General features: G+C 39.5%; 1 protein-coding gene across 6 annotated transcripts in view; it reads left to right on the top strand.

Annotated features, from left to right (window-relative positions):
* The window catches only part of IKZF2 (IKAROS family zinc finger 2), a 126712-nt gene that overhangs the window by 52149 nt on the left and 56117 nt on the right, over positions 1-18446 (top strand). For 3 of the 6 annotated variants that reach the window (XM_019554633.1, XM_019554629.1, XM_019554630.1), the window contains exon 4: positions 8851-9117. The exons of 1 other annotated variant lie outside the window; for it this stretch is intronic. In XM_019554633.1, the coding sequence (XP_019410178.1) occupies positions 8851-9117 (267 nt within the window). The remainder of the gene's footprint in view (positions 1-8850; positions 9118-18446) is intronic. 2 more of the 6 variants (XM_019554631.1, XM_019554632.1) reach the window with 1 other exon arrangement.

The following is an 18446-nucleotide window of genomic DNA, read 5'->3' as shown; positions in this document are numbered from 1 at the left end:
TACACCTGGGTAAGTAAGAGTGTAAAAAATCAGATAGTAAAATAAGCTTGAAGTTGCACGTTACACTTGGTTCATACTAAATCTGTGGAATGTCAAGTAGTTTTAAAGTTAAAGCATGCTGTGAGCAGTGCTGTTTCCTGCCTGCACAGCTCTGATTTACCACTAGGGAGCTTGCAAGCGGAGGTGTGGCTAAACCCAGGACACCCAGGTTCTGTCCTTTCTCCCAGAGGGTGGGATGGGAGTGCATCTTGGGATTCTGGAGGACTGAAAATTGCTCATTTTATCGTTATGGAGCAGACTGAAGTTACACTAATATTAACTAGGTAGCATGGCCCAGAGTTAGTTAACCTGTGCCTGAAGTGGCATAATATTGAGATGTTCAGAGGCCACTTAGCACAAGTTAAAGAGCTTTAACATGTGGATGCTTTTGTTTTAAGAGCCCTTTAGTATGGAACAAATGTAACGTGTAATGGCACGCTAATAAAAATCTGTCTAATAGATTGATTTCAGTGGATTGTTTTTGGTTGGAAGCAAAACTGAGGTCTTCCTCATTGACTTGAGTGATCTAGTTACTTCAGATTTCACTGCTATGAGGTCAGTATTTGTCATGCACTGGGAAAGAGTTGGGTTAGAGGGGTAGCGGAACTTCTGTACATCTAATTTCTAGTTAAATGGATGTAGATAACTCCAAGTTGTTTTAAAACAGTATGGAAGAGACATGTGATGTGATATAGTTATATGAATTTGTCCCTTGGCATCAGTGCTCCGTCTTTCCCTTGCTACATTGCTCTACGTTTGTGTACATAAGGTTCAGAATGCCTGTGGATCTTTAGCTCCCAAGGGATTAGCATCCTGACCCATGTGGTCTGTATAAAGTTGAAAGTGGAAAATTAAAGTAAAACACATTTTTGAATGATGTCAAAAGAAAATGGCAATCATGCAAACAGTGCAAATTTAACAAACCTATATTTAAAAAGAACCAGGATTTGACTAATACTTGGGACATTTCAACAAGACCTGTATCTATTCTTGATTTTAAAGAAGAAAAAGCTGAAAAAACAAACAAACAAAAACAAAAAACACACACACACACACACAAGAAAAATCACAATCTCAGTGCATAACTTGTTAACAATACAGCCCCTTAAGGATTCTGAACTACAAGTTGAATTAATCTTTTTTTTAAAAACAAGACAAAACAAAAATCCCATGAGCATGTCCTGCAATAAAATCAATAAGCACATGTTTTATCTGTGTTAAAATATAGTGGGCCAGCTCTTCTGTTGCTGTCAATCAGTATAGCTCCATTGACTTCGCTGAAGCTATACTGATTTACAGCAGCTGAGGATCCATCTTGGTGCACTAACTGGGGAAGCCGATAGGATGCAAGAAAGGCTTTGACTAAATAAACAAGCAAACAAAGTAGAACAGGTTGCTTTGTTAATCTCCCTTTTACTTAAGAGACTTAAGAAAATATTTATGTGACAGGTGCTTATCCTATAATTTTCCATGGGTGGGTGACTTATTGGAGGTGTGTTTTATGTATAGTTATTTCCTAGAATAGGACATGGTTAGGTCAAGTTGTATTAAGATGACTTGAAGTTTATATAATTGAAAATAAATAAAGGTTGTTTCCATGAGTTGAAACCAGGTGAGTGGCCCATTGGGTGTAACTAAAAACAAAAGCCTTTTGGTTATTAAAATAATTGTTTTTAAATTTATGCAACAGTAGACCCAGAAGATAAACTGTGACTGTGACTTGACTAAAACCAAGAAAAATCAGCACAAGTCTTTTTGTGGATTAGGTCCTAAATTTGTTTCAGCCAAGTAAATATTTAAATTTAGTCTAGTTCCCTGGTGCAAGGCTCTTTTATATATATATAAAATCATTATCGTTGCTATAATTGTTACACTTTGTGTGTTTTAGAAAGCATTTAGGAAATCACGTGCTCTTTGAGAAGTAGAGATGCTAATAATTGAAACAATGAGGTTTTGGTAATTTTAAGTGGCTCTATATAGCTATATCTGTACAGAGAGAGAGAGATGGTCCATAGATAGCTGTAGCATCAGCATTTCCATGACCAATTTCTAGGTTTTGGGTGCCTCTTAAAAAAAAATGTACTATGTGATCTTAAAAATTCACTTTGGGGTTAATGCTGTCACAGTTTAGTGAATTAGTGCTGCGTGTGCTTGCTTCTTATAGCTCAAAACCGTTTTGACTGATAAGTTGTTTAAATACTTAACATCATCCAGTTCTGTGTGAGAGTCAAGAAAACTACTGAAAACATCAAACTTAATTTTTTTCATGTTCAAATCACGAATAATTCCATGCATGTTTAAAAAAAATTGTCAGAACAAGCCTAATGATTAAGGGAACTCATTCCTATAGTGTTTAATACGCACATTTGCATAAGACTAATTGTTTGCCCAAATATGTACATGAACAGAATTTGCACATTCATACAGATTGCTTGTATGCATCTGAGGGCAAATTTAGCCTCAGGATTTTCTCTTGAAGGATTTTACATCCCTGCATAATTGTATATATTCTGCTACATCGGTTGCTGGCACAAAGGGTTTGATGAAAAGCTCACTGAAATCAGAGTAGACAGACTTGCCTTAATTTTAGAGGGCAGTGATTCCAACCAACATTTAAGACCAGATTCTGCCACTCCTACTCTGGGTGAATAGTTTATTGATCCATAAGTAATCTCTTTGATTTCCATTGGACTATTCTTTAAATACTGTTCAAACTGAGTAAAGGGTAGGAGAATTGAGTCATATATTGGAAAAGGAATGGCAGTCGTAACTCAGAACTTGTTCGAAGTGTGGGTTTCACTCAGAGCCCTTCCCACTACTATAACTTTGTTTTTTCTGTCTGAGTATTTATATAAGTTTGTATAGACAGCTGGGTCTCTGAAAGTTGTTCCACAGGTTTCACTGCCAGTCTCTCCATTCCTTGCATTTTGCATTGGGCAGTTGGATCAGGAGAAAGGGCACAGTGTTAAAAACAGAGTTGATAAACTCCTGCCATGAAACTAACTTGAACCATACTGGGTTTAACAGACTAATTCCTCTGACAAATCTGAATCATGCTGGCACTGAATTCAACAGAAGCCACAATGTTGATATTTATTGGAAGTAGGATTAAGTTTGGGGTTCTTCAGTGTTATTACAAAATCCAGGTGTAGACGGAGAGTTTCAAAGGGGCTTAAGTTAAGCATTGGGTTTTCCACTGCATTTAGTTAGGCACCCACTACCTTCTGGGCTCTTCTAGAATATCCCAGAGGCAGCATGAAAAAACTTTTGTAATTTATTGTTAAATTGTTTTTCTTAACCAGTTGAGAAGCTTTTTCCAGTGCTTTCCTCCCCCCGCCCTTCCACACACCAGCACAAAGCTATTGAAATCAGTAGTGTTACATGGAGTCCCACCACCTGAGTTGTTTCTGGTCAGTTGTGTGGGCAAGAGGTTGATCTTGTTCATGGTGTCCTAGCCGGTAAGCAAAGTGTCTGGGTGCACATAACAAAATTTGAAATAGTGGCTCTTAACTAACTTAAGAGAATTGAGTAACTCCCCTTTCTTTGCTGACAGAATTCATCCTTTTCCTGGGTACAGCTCATTCATTCCATCCAGAAAGAACTTTATCTTTTAGACTCCTCCTAAAAATATTCTCAGGGAGTAATCATTTACCTTTGGAATGTACAATTTTGCACAAGCACCAAAATGTTTCCCAGAAAATTTTAAAGGAGAAACTGCCAACACAACATGCTGAACGTTCTTGGTTTCCCTCTCATCTCCCAGTTATATAGTGATGTGGTATGCTATCCATGCCCCTGGTGGCTCTCACTTTATTTCTGCATCAGCATTACATGAATGGAGCTTTTATTGATATATATTTTCGGGAGTAACTCCTGATTTTATGCCAGAGTAAGTACAAGGAGAATCAGGCCCTAAATATATATATTTCAGGAACAAAGTGTAATTTCCAATAAATATACTTAAATGTGCGTTTATTTGCCAAGTGATGTTGCTTCTCTCCTGGGTTATGAGAAAACAAATTAATAGATTTCCTACTCTTTCTCTGTCCTCTGCCAGCATGCACACTCCTGGTATACCATGCTTTTTTGGGTGAGAGAGTTTTTGCAGGAGCTCCTTGCATCTTGAAGGTTGCAGTGTTGTTAGGCCCAGAGTTACTTATAAAATCTCTTTAATGAAGAGCCAGATTCTGCCCTTAATAAGAAGCTCAGGATTTGACTCTTTCTTTCATGCTAATACAGGGTACCAGTATAAAGTGTATTTACACTCGCATCACAGCCTCTTCTCACTTCGAGCACAGTGTAGACGGTCACATTTTTGAGTCTCCTTGTGGTAGAAAGGATCTTGGAGTAAATACAAATGGGGCCCTCATTGTCTCTAGCACCATCATGCAAGTGAAGAGTGCGAATGACTGTGTGCTTTTAAAAAGACGGACAGGAGGCATAATTCCACTATGAACAGAACTGACAAACTTTTTACTTAATTTCAAAACTACAAGACAATTCTGACATTCTTGACTTTGCCAGTTGTGCCTTGAGAATTGAATCATGTTGCATTCTGGTCAAGGCTTTTTAGAACAAACCCTGAGTGCTGTCTGTTCCACTCCATTTAGATACATACTGGGTTAAGAAAATGTAGGATTTCCTTAACTCTGTATCTTAGCTTTATCTGTCCAAAATAAATGTTCTATCACTAGGAAATGTTATGCTTTCATTTGTCTTATGTTGGGGTAGTGTCACGCATTACTATCCCCATACTTTTTTTAAATGATGATCCTCATTCTTAAGCAATGTACCTCTTAGTTCCACCTGGAGATCAGGATTCCTAATGAGACTCTAGGGTTTTTTCCCGATCTGATTTTTTGCTGTGGAGGTAAATTTCCATAACGGAGGATAAAGTGTAGAACAGGGTGACCTATAACTTTGAGTTGGGGGGGAGTGTGGAGACCATACAGGGTAGGGTGGGGCTTTAAATAAATACATTTTAACATCCACCGTTACTTTCCTGGTGATAGTTCCACTACTTTACCTGTAAAATAAATAAATAAAAATAAATGTTTGGGCACTAAAATCCTACCCAAATACTGTTTAATATGGCATTATTTTTTAGTTAGCACAAGACGGCATTATTGAATGATGTTGAAAACAATTATTGTTGCATTGTAAACTAACACCAACTAGATGGTGCTACTTGGAAAGAAAGGAAGGAAAGCTAGTTGTGTTTAGTGACTGCTTGCTGTTAGCTTCATGTTTACCGGTGCCTGTTTGTGAGTTTCTCCCAGAAAGGTGGTGTCACGGTGTGAAAGTGGCATGACCTTTGATAATGGAAAATGGAAGCAAAAGGGAAGAAATCTGTATTAACTATGAAAAATCATTTGACTGCCGATTTTAGATTTGGAAAAGGATGTATGAGATTTGACATTTTATAACTGGGGTGGTCTTTTGCTGCGGAAGGAGGGTTGTAAAGGGGAGCTGCTGAAACGTTTAAACTTTTGCTTATGTATTCATTTAGTTTGCATGGCCAGATGGGAGAATTTTAAGCCAGCAAGAAGAAAGAAAAGAGGCTTATGGAGAAATGTATTTGGGGACTTTGTACAATACGTAGTAGGCATAAACATGACTTTTATATATCATTTTTCTTCTTAACACAAGTCGTGTATTATATTAAGTTTTATGGCAGCAGGTAAAAACCAAAAAAGTTTAAATTTGGGGGATGAATAAAGGAGAAGGTACAAACTACTTTAAACATGTGTTTGTGTGCAAAATGTAACACAAGGCTGATGCACACAAGTATATGATGTGAGGCAATGGGGATGACCTGATTAGCAAAGCCCTCATGAAAAGCTGAGGAGATCCCCACTGTAGCAGCATTCCCTTCCTTGGAGACCTGCAATTTTCCCTTAAGTCCCAGATGAAGGAAACTTTCACAGAGCAACAAGCACTAATGGCAGGCTTTTGAAAATGGCAGGGACAGAGCCAGAGGTAGGTGGTGGGGGTGTATAAAAGCACTTCAAAGAGCTGAGATGGTCTTCGCAGCTTCATGTATATAGACTAGGGAGGCATGCTAACAAGTTATATTTGGAGGACGGGGAGTATTGTGCATTTGGAAGGTTGTGTTGCATCAAACAGCTAGCTCTGTTTTTGTTTTGCTGTTTATCCTATTGGATGTGAGCCAGTATTCAGCAGAAGGAGGCAGTAGGGTAAGATAGAATAAGATGCTGACAACACCCTTCCCATTTCTAAGTGCTTAGGGCCTTATTTTCTGAGGTACTGAGCAACTGAAGGTCCCATAGACTGAAAGAAGAGTTGTGAATATTTGATACCTATTAAATAAGATGTATATTGTTTCAGATCCAAAATGGAAAATATTGTATAAACATACATGGAAGATGCAAATATCTCTCTTGTATGTCTGCATAATGAGTGAACTGTATAATTTTGGAATAATTTTGTATATTCTTGCTGTGTGTGGCTTTAGGGCTTGTCTTGTGATTGTGGCACAGCACTTGGAATCAGGAGAGTAAGGTTCTGTTCATGGCTTCACCACAGACTATCTATGTTGCCTAGTGTAACAAATTTCTGTTACATAGACAGCAGACAGTTACTTTGGCCCTCCTTGTCAGACATGCTCCATCCGTCCCATGCCAGCTGTTTCAATGGGAGCCAGAAGTTCTCAGCCTTTAGAACTGCTTGTCAGGAGTAGAGCCTTTCCCCAAACATAAATCTTACCTTGGGATGTGGTGGGGGAGGGGGTTGGCTATCTATGCTTAAAACTCAAGGATTATTTATTGTGGGATAGATTTGGTTCTGAGCTGTGGCAAAGGAGCAAAGAATTGTAATTCTTCCTCCTTTCCTCCCATCCTATTTCAGGAGGTATGGGAATGGGCAGTCAGCACTTGAGACACTATCAGTATCTACTGCTGCATAAGCAGGGACTTGCGATAAAATCGCAGTATAAGCCCTCTGTGTGGCATTGTTTCTCTTCTTAGCAACAATTTCTGTGTGAAAACAAAAAATACCTATTGCCTTCTGTAAATTAAGAGCTAAAATGTTTCATAATATAAAAGGTTGGTTTCCTGTTTTGATGGCAAGACTTTATTCCGATACTAAACCACTGTGATCTGTTTGTCCTTGTTCTATATGGGCTTTATTATAATGTTCATGACTTAGCTCTCATTAGTGTCTTGATGAATAGGAGATGGACTTCAGCAACTGTACGATTAGAAAGTCACATCTTGTTGTTATCTGTTCTCTTGTGTTTTTGTCCATATCATTATACCTTGCCTAGTGGTGATACTAATGATTTGAAACTGTAACATTGACACAGGTGTCTGAACCTTATGTTTTTTTTTTAGCAATGGGATGAAGGAAGAGACCCTTAAATGTAGCTAATGGGATTAGTTTATCTGTTTCCTGCATGGGGGACTGGATAGCTCAGTTGGCAATGCTATACAGATAGAACTTTTACACTGAATTTTAGTCTTTCAGATTTAACCTCGGTCCTATCTGACTTCTGCCTTTTAGCCCACATAAAATGAGATTAGAGATGCCTGTCCAGTCTTAGTGAACATATCTGTATTGCAGATCTACTGCTATAACTGGCACCTTTTGAGGGTCCTAACAGAAGCTGAATATTTACCTAGATGTGGAGGCTAAAATACCTGCTTTTGAAGCTGATTCTCTGGTCAGAAATTACGCTTATTGTCAGGCCAGTGTTTCTTCTTGCTGACAAAGCTACATCTGGTCTTAGATAGACAGCATGACTCTGGACAAGTTACTCCAGCAACTTTCATGAATTGCTTAGTGTTTCAGATGTGTGTGTCTTATGTTAGGGGCAGCTAAGCATACTGATGCACTGAATTGATGGATTTGATCAGAGGTGCCCCCACAACACTCCATTAACTTCTTTAGGATTTGGATAATTCCCTGAGGACCTAATTCAAAGCTTGACTGAAGTCAATGGAAAGATTCCCAGGCTGTACATCAGTCTAACAGGGCAAACAAGCAAACATGAGAAACAATAGAATGCACTTATCCCATTTGTATACATGAACTGTGAACCAAAACACAGCTGGCACAGTAAGTCTCATTTGCCTTGGCAATCCTCCATTACATGATTAAGGCACTGCCAGCAGAAAAGCAGAGATTCATGTATCATCTCTCTCCTCTATCATGAAACATGTCTGTGCAAGAACTGTGATTTGGAGATTATCTACACACCACACATGCCCTGCTTCATTAAATCATTGCATTTTGAACTCCTCTTGTAAGGAGAGTTCATTTCTATGTACTTACTGATTGTGTAGTTCCCTTTCTCACTCTGAAAGACTGCACATAGATAAATACACAAATGTTGGGGCTAAGTATGTAGGGATAGGTGAATATTTTTGACAACCTGTTCCTTCAGCACAAAGAATGCAGTACCACTTACATTTAGTGTTTGTATGGAAGGAAGGTGGTTCTTATGGTTTAGATAATAGACTGGGGTGTAGGAGATCTGGGTTCAATTCCTAGTTCTGTCATGAAATCTCTGGGTGACCTTGGGGCAAGTCGCTTCATTGAGCTTTAGTTCCCTGTCTGTAAAATGTGGATAAAAAATGTTTATTCCTTCAACTTTATCGCTTCTTAGATTGCAGTTGGAGTGAGGTTTATGGCCACCATATGCATATGCAGCACCTCGCACAATGGGATTCTGATCTTGGTTGGAGTTGCTAGGCACCAATGTAAATAATACTGATATTGGTATTAGCTCATTGGAACTAGGAAAAGATTGATTTTTATTATATATACATATATATTTTTCCCTAATTTCAGCAAATTCAGTAAAGCTAGAAATGCAAAGTGATGAGGAATCTGACAGGAAACCCCTGAACCGGGAAGATGAGCTCAGGGGTCATGATGAAGGAAGCAGCCTGGAAGAACCCCTCACTGAGAACAACGAGATGCTTGATAACAGAAAGATCCAGGATCTGTCAAGCGAGGGAGGAATCCGTCTTCCGAATGGTAAACTGAAATGTGACGTCTGTGGCATGGTTTGCATTGGGCCCAATGTGCTAATGGTACATAAAAGGAGCCACACTGGTAAGCAGCTGAAAGGAAAACTGGTGACTGCCTGTGGCATCTGATGTTGATATTACCTGACAACTATTCTCTTGCCTTTTTATTCATGGGTGACAATGGGCTGGGGAGGGAAAGGATGGATTTGCTTTTTCAAAATTCTGGTGGCATTCTGTTGTTGGCAAGCAAAAAGCTTCCTCAGCATTGAATCCCAACCTTTGCTTCTTAGGCACAACAAGGAAAAAAAGTCTGGAATTCAGCCTTTGCTGTTCTTGATCAGCAGCAATACAGTAAAAGTTCAGTGCCAGTAAAATTGACAGTATCTGTTTTTGTGTGCCTTTAAAATTAAAAGAAATGGCCAAAGTTACTAGGTTCACAGCTTTCAGACTTCAAGATGTGAGTCTTTATAAAGATTTTGTGAAAGCCGTGGGCCACACCGAGATCGGAACCCTGGTTCAAGAAAGCACTTAGGTGCTTATTTGTAAACATGTACTTAAGTCTCATTGAAGTTAAGTGCATATTAAGTGCTTTCCTCAATCTGGGCCTGAAAGAATGCCTTCTGCTTTTATCAGAGTTTTGAGGAAAGATCTTGCTTGCTTTTCTTATGCCTTTTCATATTGTTAATGAGCATAGGGATAACCTACCCTTAGATATTGGGTATTCTACATATATAACTTAACTGCCAAGGTAGGAAAAAAAGCAGTGGGTTAGCATAGAATAAAAATATTTGTATAGTCCCTTCAGATTGACATTTGCAGTCAAGTGGTATGCACTTGATGACAAAGAAATCAATAGAACCGCTGTACAGAGCTATAATAAATATATAGTTAATGCTCTGTATACAAATTGTATTGATGATATTTATTTAGCATGTATGTATAATGCAAAATACTGCAGTAACTTTTATGATGCATTCATGATTTTAGACAGCAATTACAGCAGGGGAAAAGCATTTCTTAGAGAACTGAAGTTTTGATTGACATTTTGACATACCATTACTAGAAAAGGAAGGGTGAACAGTTAAGTATAGCTTATATAGCCAACTAAGTTCTCAGTTTTTTGTTAGTCCCTGAAAGTTCTTGATGACATGTACATACATATAAGCATATATTCTAGGTACATCAAAGCCCATTTTTATTTTTAGTGTCCAATTTAGGCAGTCACATAAGATGTTTCTTTAGGTGCATAATTTAAAAAAAGAGGTTTTTTGAGGTGCTGAGCACTGGCAGGTTCTTTACTTACAGTGGATCTGCCATACTTTTAGGTACCCACTTTTAAACAAGCAAACATGGTGCTTTCTTATGCATATGCAGAGGTAGAGAATGTGTAACACTGGAATTTTCTCAAAGCTATTAAAATGTCCTTATAGAACTATAGCTCTTTCCCCCTGAGGTAGGAAGGCTGTGATTTACTACTCTATAGAGATGATTTGAAGCATGTAGAAATGGCATTTCTTTTATTCTGCACCTTGGCACACTCCTTTTAGTCAACCAATTTGCAATCTAGGCTGCTGCTTCATTCTCCACCATAGGAGGGGATTGCTTGCATGTCCATATCCTTGACTTCAATGGCAAGAGAATAAAATGTTAAAAATACTATATAGGGGGAGATATCTCAAATATAGCATCACATTGTCATTTGGAATGAGCTAGCCTGAAACTTTGGGCATGCCCCTGAGTCCCAGATAATCTGTGGGTATATATAGTCCCAGAGGGAACACTGGGAAGGAAGCTATTCTAGCTAGTGAAAGGGGAGGCTTATTGTGTCAGCCCTCAGACCTCGGGATAGTTCTCATATCCCTTTATTCCCATGAGTTTTGCTGGGCAATGCACATGTGTTGGCACCTGATTCTTCGTTACCCTCCTGCATGGCTTCCTTGAACCATGGAACAATTTGGCCTTCTGTTTGCAATGCAGAAATTTAAATTTTTTTTCTCTTCAGAAAATGGAGATGCCTTCCATAGCAGCAGTGTGGCATGCCTTACAAATTGTACACAGCCCTAGTGACCACAATGCTAATCATTGTAATTGCATGTCCTGTATACCCCGTGTTAGATGCCTCCTTATTTCACTGCATGGTCTGCCTTAATTTGAGCCTCCCTGAGGCACTCCTCCTCCTTTACTGGAGAAGGCTCCCTTGACCCCTTACTGCCCACAGCCAGAGTAAGAAAGTAAACTCTGCCGAACATAGGACACTGGTGCAGATTATTCCTCCCAGAGCAATGGTAAAAGCTATCAATGCTCAATTCAGCTTCAGGTTTGCTCCTAGAACAGCACAGTATTCAGGACTTGTAGTAACTTCACAAAGGAGCCCATAATGCTACAGCTGTTTGCAGTCATTACTATAATACATTAAGCCTTTTAAGGCATTGATAATTCAGTTGAAGCATTTTTCCAAAGTCATAGGAGACCCTAAGTTTTAGGATTTCCATGTATTTGTCATAAACAGACAAATGAACAACAACAACAAAAAACAAACCAAAAACAGTCCCTCCTCCCCACTCCCTCCTCCCAGACTTCAGCACAGGAATGAAATGTGCATACCTAGACAGTTTATTGAGCTGCAACCTCCCCACTCATTTCATGAGAGCAACGTGTAAAGTCTCATTTACTTCCCTTCTCTTTCCACCCTGTCTTGTCTTTTCTTCCAAACCTCACATTACATGTTGCCCACAATAAGTTGCTGACCATAGCATCTGTACAAAATTTCTGTGTTACTGCATAAGCTAGGTAATCAGGTAATATTGCCATCGGATACTCCAGGCACTCTTGTTTGGAGGTATTGAGAGGAAAAAAAAATGCAGGGACAATAATTCAATTTGAGGAAATAAAACAAGAATTCTGGTGTTTAAAGTGAATCTTTTCTCTTTCTAGTGTTAACCCTTTATGGGCATGAAAGAAACTCATGCCTTCCCACTTTCAGCAAAGCTGATACCACTTATTACATTGATGCTCTTCTGTAGCCATGCCTTTTCCTCAAGTGAGGTGTATGTGATTTCCTCACTTAGTCTGAATAGTAACTTATTCCATAATACCTAGCTCTGCCTGAGTGCGTTTCATCACTTGTTATCGAAGTGTTTTACAGGGAAGATGGATATCATTAACCTCATTTTAATGATGAGGAAATTTGAGACACAGATGGATGAAGTGATTTGCCTGTCTTAATAAGACAGGTCATTGGCACAGCCAGGACTGGAACCCAAGTCTCTTGAGTCCAAGTAATGCTGTATCCACTAATCAGTGAAAGTACTCATGATCAAGTTGTTTTTCACAGGAATAATCACATTAGTCCCCCTTTGTTAACCCACATTTACACACTGGTGGAAGTGTCTTATTTATTCTGTTCTAGGTGATATCTTTGGGGGACTCTTATACCTTTCTCTTCAATCCACATTCAGTTTAGTGCCACAAAGTAGAATGAAATAATATTTACCCATACCTGTTGTATACAGGTGTACATGAAGCTGAGGATTTTTTGCACTTGCACATTCATAGCATAAAATTTAGAGAGCTATTTTAACTTTTGTTTCATGTAGGGAACAGGCTTTTTGGCACAATTTGATAAGAGCAGAAAAACCCAGTTGTGCTAGTATAGTATTAAAATGATGTTTGTGCTTAATATGATTAACCAGAAACAAATACATACCCTTATTAAATGGCTAAAATAATTTCACTCAACTGTCAAAAACAATTTTTGTGAAAGCTTAAAATAATTTAATTTATAAGACAGTTGCAGACACCTGCCTCTTGCAACCTGGAGTTATTTAGTGTAGGGTAGAAGGATCAAGGCTGTAGGGTTAAATGAAGGATGAATGTGATATAATAGTCTGAGCATCTCAATCAGTGTTTCTCAACTTTTTTTAGGGTTATGGCACCTCTCAGTAGGCTTGAGGCACACCTCTGAAAATGCTAGCTTAGTTTCCACTTACTTTTTTGACTACAGAAAATTAAGAGAGCAGACCTCAAGAAAGACCACAACAGGTCAGAATGTTTTTGATGCTATGGATTCATATTTGAAATCCCTGGCTGGGTGCACACGAGCAGGGGCATGCCTTGACAGCAGCACAAATAGTAGTGGCACAAATTTGTGCTGTTACTTTGTGTCATAGTGCATGCTCCTGTGCTGTGTGCTTTGCAGCAGGACCTATTGTTCTGTGCCAGGGCAGGAGAGACTGGAGTTAGCTATCCCATGTGCTGAGGCACCCCATTCCCTGGCCAGCTGGTGAGCAGCACCTAGAGATGGGGCAGCAGCTCCTCCATCTCTCTGCATGCTGCAGGGCCACAGTGTTGAGCCACCCTGTGCCCCAACCAACTGCTTCGTGTCTGGCTGGGGTGCAGTGTACATCAAGACAGGGGAGCAGGCAGTCTTGGGCTGGCAGCTTCCCTGTTTGTGTGCCTCAGCACAGGGGCTCCACTGAAGAGCCCCCATGCTGAGATGCACTGTACCCCAGCCAGCTGTTCCCGTCTTGTGGCACACTGCACCCCAGCCAACCAGGGAGGAGCTGACTGGGGCACAGGTTGCCTCAACAGGAGGGCTCCACAGTGTGTGTAGATGAGAGACCAGGTCCAGTCTCTGCATTTGTTCTGGTGCTTGCCACTTTGGCGTGGTTTGCGCCAGTTTTTTTTAGGTTATTTTTTTTGCTACCAGGAAATCCCAGTAGCAAACTTTTCCCCGGCATTGCAAATTAGCAGCAGTGAACACTGATTAACGTGTAACTGGTGTGGTTTGTGGCACTGTAAAGAGGTTTGAAGCGTCACAAACCACACGTACCTGTGTGTCTGGGTCCTGCCCCTGGGTTTATCTTGTGGATCGTGTTTGCAGACCTAATGGTGTTAATATTGCATGACACAGTGGGGCACCCCAGGATCTCAAGGCATTCCGGGGTGCCATGGCACCCGGGTTGAGAATCACTGATCTAGATGAACATGCTCACAAATATCCAGCATAAGGAATACGGAAATTGAACAAGTTCATCCCCTCCTGCTCCCCCTTTTTTTTAGTTCAGGTCATGGTTAATTTTCATGCTTTGCCTGTCAAGAGTTTAGTAGTACAGCTATTATTTTATTTATAGTCAGAGAATGAATTTGGAAGCAGTTGAGGCAACAAAGGAATAGGAGGAAATGTATCTTCCTATGGTTCGATTAAAAAGAAACAAAAAACCTAACATGGAGGATGAAAATCAATTTTACTATCAACACCAAACTAACATTTTTTCCATACCTCTTTGGGCACTGCAATATTTCATGAAGAAGTAAAGATGAGTGTTTTGTAAGTATCCCTCTTTTAGTCTTTTAAATATTCTTATAAGTGCAAACTTACCAGCCAAACCAAAAAGAGTCAGAGTCCCTGGAATGCATTTTTTTTTTAGCACAGGTCAGATTTTAAAACCTTTCGTCAGCTCATTAACACAAGGGCTGTCTTACACTGTTGTAGTAAGAGGAACTTTGAGCCAGCATTTAAATGGTTAAACTCATTGTGAAGTACCTTTGCCTTCCATAACAGAAAATGAGACTAGCACTTTTTTGTGAGTTGATTTCAGCGCAACAACTTGTGGACAAAGCTATTGCTCAAAACTTTTGGAATCTGGCTGTCAATTCTCATGTGAGCAGTAATTTGGTATACCAATGCCTGCATCTCCTTAATTTCCATTAAAAAACCTCCAGGGTACATGTAGCTTTCTTTAAAAAGTATATTTCATGGAGAAAGCAATTGGTTGAATTTGGAACCATTTTCCCCACTTTCTTGAAGGCAAGAACGTAAAATTTCTCTCCTACAGTGCTTTACTGGCCATGTGTGCTTCGAGTCTCGGTACAAAAATTTGATCCGTTTTGATTTGCTCCTTGTCCTCAGTTCAACTGCTGTTTTTTATGCAGAAAATATCAGATGTATTTCACAGTGGTGTGAAATACAAAGAAGGATAACTCATACTGAAACTTCTGCACAGCACTTCCGTGATAGGGTAGATTGACTATATGTGAAAGTTCTCCAGTTTATGCAGAAGTCATTTGCTTTTTGAGACCATGAAATACTATTTGAATACTTGAAAATATTCCTGGAAAATATTAGTATAAAGTTAATCATCAGATAGTGATTTTGATTTGTATCATTTCAGGTTATCAAAATAGTATGAATATCCAAAGTAAAAGGGTCAAACTTAAAAATAGTTACAAAGGTCTAAATTTTCTACAATCCTTGCTTTACCAGAATTTTCAGGTACCAATTCACCTTTGCCCCTTGTAATGTTTTACATTGGCATAAATGACAAGTGCAGAACACTGTGCAATCGAGAATGCTAGGTACTGGTGTAGATTACTACACAAGAGGTACATATGGAAAGTTAAACAGACTTTGTGGTCATTTTGCTTTAGTTAGGACTGAAGTATTTAGGCCTTGTGTACACATAACCTTCCTTCCTCTGTTGCCAGAACTGCTTGTGGCAGACATCAGCTGACACTACTGTGCCACAAGTCCAAGTGTATCCATGTGTTTATGGCATCTTGTTTGTGGTTGTGCTCCACAGCTGTGTTACAAGAGTGCAAACTGCACCTTAAGAAAGCATTTGCTGCTGAAGGAACTAGGGCAGAAACCTTTTGCCAGACTCTGGACAGAGGCAAAAACCTTTAGTTCACTCGGTGCAGGTGGTATAACTGTCAGGAGAAAGGAGGGTTTGTCCACAGCAAGAAAGGTTTAGGTGTGAACACCCATTAAGTTTTGCCAGCAAAACTTTATAGTGTAGGCTAGGCCTTAATTACACAATTGTTAAATAATGGCTTGACTTTGCCTTTGCCTCTGTAGGAGCAAAATAATTTTTAAAGTATCGTCATAATAGTCTACGAACGGAATGATGTCAGGAAAGGGAAGGGAGTGAGTCTGAAGGGATTATTTCCCTTTTTGGGTGAGGGGGAAGAAAAACAAGGATTTTGTTTTTCAAAAATAGCTTGAATGCCTGTCAAAAAGATCAAAGGTCTGCCCAAGACAAGAAGCCCACCAGACTACCATGGGTCTTATTATAACCCATCTCTTCTTATAATGAACAACACACAAGGAAATGATGCATCTAGCATCACATCCTGCCACCTTTTATCTCCCACAACCTGAATGACCAGGTATCCACATACAGCAGGAAGCAGCCTTCAACACTGGTCCAGGGTGAGGCTTCAAAAGTATACCATCTGGAGTCAGGAAGGGATGTCTTAACCAGTCTGTCACCACATCCCTTGAACGCCTGCTACGCTCAAATTTCAGTTTCTGAGGTTGCTGACAGGCATTCCATTAAAGGTGTGATGGGATCTCATTTGCAATCCCAACAGTCATGCTTACTGCCATGCCACATGTACGTGGCAGGAGGTGCAATTTGTAGGGTCAGGGATCAGTTCCCAGTAGTGTCTTGTTGCTTTTGCAGGGGGAGCCTGGTATCATGATCATTCCGCTGATTGGTGCTCCTAGCTTTGGTAGTCCACTGGAGCCTTTCGCTCTAGTGTGCCTCTGTGGTTGGGAGTGCCGCTCAGATGATCAGCAAGTGCATATAATAACTTTGTAATTGATTCCCATTGCACCTGAAATTGAACACGTGACCAGTGCTGATCAGCTTATCAGTGCTCCAATCCCCAGGAGTATGCCAGAGCCCTTCAAAATATAGGTGCACGCTTGAGGCTGGAAGTGTCTATCAGCTGACTTGTACCCTCAACCACAGGAACACTAGAGTGAAGGGCTCCAATGTGCTCCTACAACTGGCAGCACCTAGCAGCTGACTGGTGCTCCCAGCTGTGGTAGTACATGGGAGCCCTTCAAGGCTCTGATGCGCTCCTAGGAGTCTTGAAGGGTTCCTGTGCACTCCTGAGACTGGGAGCACTGTTTGGTGCTGGCCATGTTCAGCTTAAGGTACAATGAGAGCCAGCCACAAAGTTATTACACATATTTTGAGTAATAATTTTATGGCTTATTCCCTGTTTTATGACTCCATTAATTGCCTGAATGTCTGGCCTGGTTACTACTTAAGATGTGATTAACTGGTTAATCACATCTGAAGTGTAATGTCTGCTGGAGGCCTAAGTGAAAAACTTTTCTGTTCTCAAAAGTCAAAGAGAAGTTACAAGAATATCAAGGTTTTTATTTTGCCTGTAAGGAAAGAATAATAACCAAGGAAACGCCTAAATCCCAGCAGAGAATGAGGAATGGTAAAGTTATTGCAAAGAGGGTTATGGCAGGTGAGTAGGAACAACTTCTATTGGATGCATGAAAATCAGGAAGCAGGTGGAATTGTGAATTTAGCAGGATTAGTATGCTGGAATCTAGAAACTTCCATAAGGCATTCAAAGCATCCAGTGACATAGACTTAGTGGTGAATAAACTTGAATGGATTATTTTGTTATTCAGGACTCACCTTTTAAAGTATGAATTTCAGTAGATATTTGTTTCTCATGTTTATTATAGCAAATGTAAAACTTGATCAGTAATGTAAATATGTGACCAGAACTACTGACTGCCCTACATGCCTGAAGTTTAATGATGTGGCAGGAAACAAATGATTGAATGGACTGAAGTAAAGAGATAGTTGTTTAAGTAAAATGTAAACCTTATGAAGACATAAATAGTTAGAAAAGGAGGGATTCATACAAGTCTTAAAAGGTGCTGAATATTAGATTAGTCAGGATAAAATTAACCACCAAGTCAGTCTTTGTTTGTTGATGTGGAAGATTAAATGACAGTTCGGCAACGAAGATGTATTTGATGTCATCAGTATTAAAATGTATCAACATAGTAACTTAAATTCCTCTTCCAGGATTTTGGAAACGCTTTAATATTAAGTCTGTTTATATTTAACATCCAGAAACATCAAATATCAGTTAGTAGCTTGTTGGTTATTCTATAAAAACCTGATTTAAAACTTAATAAGAAACTTGCTACTTTCTTTAATGCTTACAATATGTTTGTTTCAATATAGTGCACAAGCATATAGTTGAGTCAGGGCATAGAGAGATGACGTGTTTAAACTGATGTCAGCAGGTAGTAGACAGATAATGCAAGCCCTAACCTGAAGTAACTTTGTGCTGTTAGTGTGGAATCAATTATAAAGATCAAGGGTGAAACTCTACCAATGCTGGATCAGTCTGTCCACATGTGTGTTGCAGTGGGCATTTGCTAAAAGCAAGCCAGCCTGTGCTTGGCAAGCATAGCAACTGGTTTCTCCATTCCTGCTCCTACTATCATTTATATGACTATAACACTAATGTAAATTACCAGATGGTATCTAATAATGTATTCATACCCTTAAAGAATCATAGAAATGTAGGTCTGGAATAGACTTTGAGGGATCAAGCCTTTGCTTTGACAGATATATACATGAAGGGCTG

Source organism: Crocodylus porosus, unplaced genomic scaffold, assembly GCF_001723895.1.
Source record: "Crocodylus porosus isolate Cpor-Errol unplaced genomic scaffold, CroPor_comp1, whole genome shotgun sequence".
NCBI classification, from domain to species: Eukaryota; Metazoa; Chordata; order Crocodylia; family Crocodylidae; genus Crocodylus; species Crocodylus porosus.
The sequence above is the reverse complement of the archived record's forward strand: the minus strand, read 5'-3'. Positions and strand labels throughout refer to the sequence as shown.